Genomic DNA, 3,467 nt, shown 5'->3' on the forward strand with positions numbered 1-3,467 from the left:
CATTCTCTACACTTCAGAAAGCCCTTTAAGTGGCAATCACTTGGCTATTTGTACATAGGGCACAAATTAATAAAAAGTATTTCTGCAAGTGGGCAATATTAAAAAGATCAATTTTCTCTTTAGTTTTTACCAATCATAATATATATAAATGTTACATTAAGATGAATTTCCCATTTAAATAAATTACATGTAGTCAAAATTTAGAAATTATTTTATATCACTGTAAAAAGCTGTGAGCCTTTAAAAGACTAAAAACCTTAATTTTAAATTCAAATGATATTCTTATTTTTGAACTTTCTTATGCTTTAGACATTTCAAATTTATTTCAATAAACATCTTCCTATTTTTGTGAACTGCATTTTAAAATCAGAATTTTATAAATTTCCATTTATAAATGTGGCAAACAAAACCCAAAATATTCAAATTTTATTAATAATAGAACATAAGAATTGGCAAGGCTAACATATACATAAGGAAAGTAAACATCTCTTGAATAAAAAATAGGAAATATTTTAATGGAAAAAAGTCAAAGATTGAAGGAAGAAGAAATTTTTCTAAACAGCAGCCGGTACTTCCATCACAATGTGTATTATTTGTGCAAAGACATAATTAAATAAATACTTTTCGGATATTTACAAAATAGAGGTAAGAGGGAAAAACCTACAGTATCAGGGTCTTTGATTTGCTGTATCGCTTTCAATCTTCTGAATAATTTATATACCTATTAAAAATGTGATTCTAGTGAACTATGTTGAAAGCTTATCAATCAAGTCATCAATAGTATAAACAAGAAGTTGAATGTCTGCTTTTTTCTTCATTCTATGATCACTATGTTTTCGGAGGATGACATCTACATCTTTGCTGACTACTTGGTCAGCAACTTGCATAGATGTATGCCAAGGTATGATGTCATCCTTCATGCCATGAAGTAATCTTATAGGGCAGTTCACAGGAATCGGACTATGTAACAAGCAGTGGTGTTCTGCTTCCTTAATGAAACTGTACGGAATGTGATAAAATCCTTCTTCATGATATTTTGATGGCATGGACCACACACCTTTTATCTCCACTTCCTTTTTTACCTATTGGGAAAAATTAGGAAAATAAAAGCATGTAAGTAACATTAACACATGCAACAGGCTTTGTCTCAGGAAGGCAGACCTTGCATAAGAGGACAAAAATATAACAACAATAATTATCAAAAATTAAATATTATAGGGCTGGGATTGTGGCTCAGAAGTAGAGCGCTCACCTAGCACGCATGAGGCACTGAGTTCAATCCTCAGTACCATATAAAAATAAAGATATGTGTCTACCTATAACTAAAAAATATTTAAAAAAATACTATGTGCAAGGTGCTGTGATAGGTAATTTACACATATTATTTCATAAGATCTTGGTAAGAATTCTGTTATCATTCCATTTTTATAAAAGTAGATATTAAGGTTTAGAGAAATCAAAAATTATGTTTGGAGTTCAAAGTGAATGTTATGGCTATGAATCAAATTTAGATTTATCTAACTTTATCATACTGCTTAAATCAGTTATCAGTTCACTCCAACTGAAAAGGGCAATAGGAGAAAAGTACAATAATTTCTAGGAATCAGTCCAAGAATATACTTATATTTACTTAAAATCAGATCTTAGAATAAAAGTTGTTTAAATTTCAAAATCGTAAAATGAAAAGAAACCATAAGAAATATGTAGAATGGATATGGAATACAGGAAAAATCCAGCATAGAATTAAAAATGAAAAATAAGACAGAAATGAACACATGTTCATGCAATTTTAGGCTGAAGGTAAAATGTATAGTTTTTACTTTTCAGCATTTTAGAAATGAGAAAAAAAAATAGCTTGGTTTGAATAACACAGAAGTCTTATAAATACTTCCTGAAAAACTTAAAAATGTATTTTCTAGGTTTATTCCCTTAAAATGAAATATTATATGTTCTATAAATCCTTTTGAGAATTTCTAATTTTGAGATTATAATTTATCTCATTTTTTCAAATTAAAAATTAGAACTTTCAATGAATAACATATACTTATTAAGCACAGCAAATATAAGCAAGTACACTGAAAAAAATCACTATCCATAATCCTACTTCATGGAAATAACAATCCTTAACATTCTGACTTTCAGGATTTTTATGCACTTGGTTTTTATACATGTAATACGTAAAATATGTTATCTATTACATATCCATATACAATTTTCTATAATGCTTTATTAATTTAATATTATTCCTGGGTTTTTCAAAATTCTATAGTTTTTAAAGGCTGCAGAATAGTCTACTATGATCAACTTAAGATAATTAGCTTAACCATTCCCATATTATTATTCACTGAATATCTTTAAAAGAAAAGATCTGTATATAATAACTGAAAGCTGTGCTTCTCAATATGTCTCCAAATGATTTTAAATTAATGAAAATTCTATAAGATAAAAAATGTATGAATCTATTAATACATGGGGTTTTCTGTAGTAAAACAACATATAAACCAAATATTTAAAGGAAAAATGATATTCAGTCATCTTCAAGCAAGATTGTTCATTAATTTGTATATTTCAGTAATTAAAACTTAGTTCCATTGGCTATTGACTGATATAGAAGCTAGGCTAATTACTGAGACACCGAATTAATAATATTCACATTACACACTCTGACCCCCAACTATCTGTTATCTACCACTGAATTAAATGAATATACTTCATTTCAAGAACAAGTTATTAACTTTATTTCATGTCCCAAACTCTCAAAAAGAAAAAGTTCAAAAATAGCAAAAACAGTAATATCCCAAGAAAACATTCAGTATATGTAATTTTTATACCAAGAAGAAATTATCATCAAGGCAATGTGATCTTCAGAAGCTTAGAATCAAAACAGCTGTGCATCCTGTCTGAGGAGATGATTATTAGCAGTTATGAGAGAGATAAGTTCCAAGGCAAACAATGAGAAATGTTGAGTTTAAAATTCCCAAAGTCAAAAAAGATGTAAAATTCTCTCCTGCTCTCTTAACATTGTTATGGCTAGCTATTTGTGTGGAAAAGAGACAGTGGTCCCAGTATCCCTGCTCTTTCCTTTTACATGCTTATAAATCAACAACTTTGCTAATGTAATCTAGAATTAGCAAATATAAGCCCTGATCTTCAGACTAGAGGTCTATACAGTCATTAGGGACTATACATCCCATCCTCATGCTGAGTGATGTGGATACACGTGTACAAAAGCAAATGTACATAGATCTTGCCCTATGTACTACAAAATAAAAATGTTTTTAACTCCTTTTCATTCTGCCACATTTTTGAGATAATTTCCTACTTTTGAGAACTGTATTACTGAGTCAAGTGAATGGAGTCAAGGGTCCAGTGTTTAGATGCACAAAATAGTAGGAAAAGCATGAGGACTGAGCAACAACTATGTACAAGTGTAAAAAAAAAAAAAAAAAAAAAAAAAAAAAAAAAAA

General features: G+C 29.1%; 1 protein-coding gene across 1 annotated transcript in view; it reads right to left on the bottom strand.

The window, feature by feature from the left end:
- Positions 1 to 409: 409 nt before the first annotated feature.
- Abhd10 (abhydrolase domain containing 10, depalmitoylase) overlaps positions 410 to 3,467 on the bottom strand; it is an 11,204-nt gene continuing 8,146 nt past the window's right edge. Inside the window, exon 5 of the mRNA XM_015478533.2 lies at positions 410 to 1,082. Coding sequence (XP_015334019.1) covers positions 747 to 1,082 — 336 coding nt within the window. The 3' untranslated portion in view covers positions 410 to 746. The remainder of the gene's footprint in view (positions 1,083 to 3,467) is intronic.

The sequence above is a fragment of the Marmota marmota genome, unplaced genomic scaffold (genome assembly GCF_001458135.2).
Source record: "Marmota marmota marmota unplaced genomic scaffold, marMar, whole genome shotgun sequence".
NCBI lineage: Eukaryota > Metazoa > Chordata > Mammalia > Rodentia > Sciuridae > Marmota > Marmota marmota.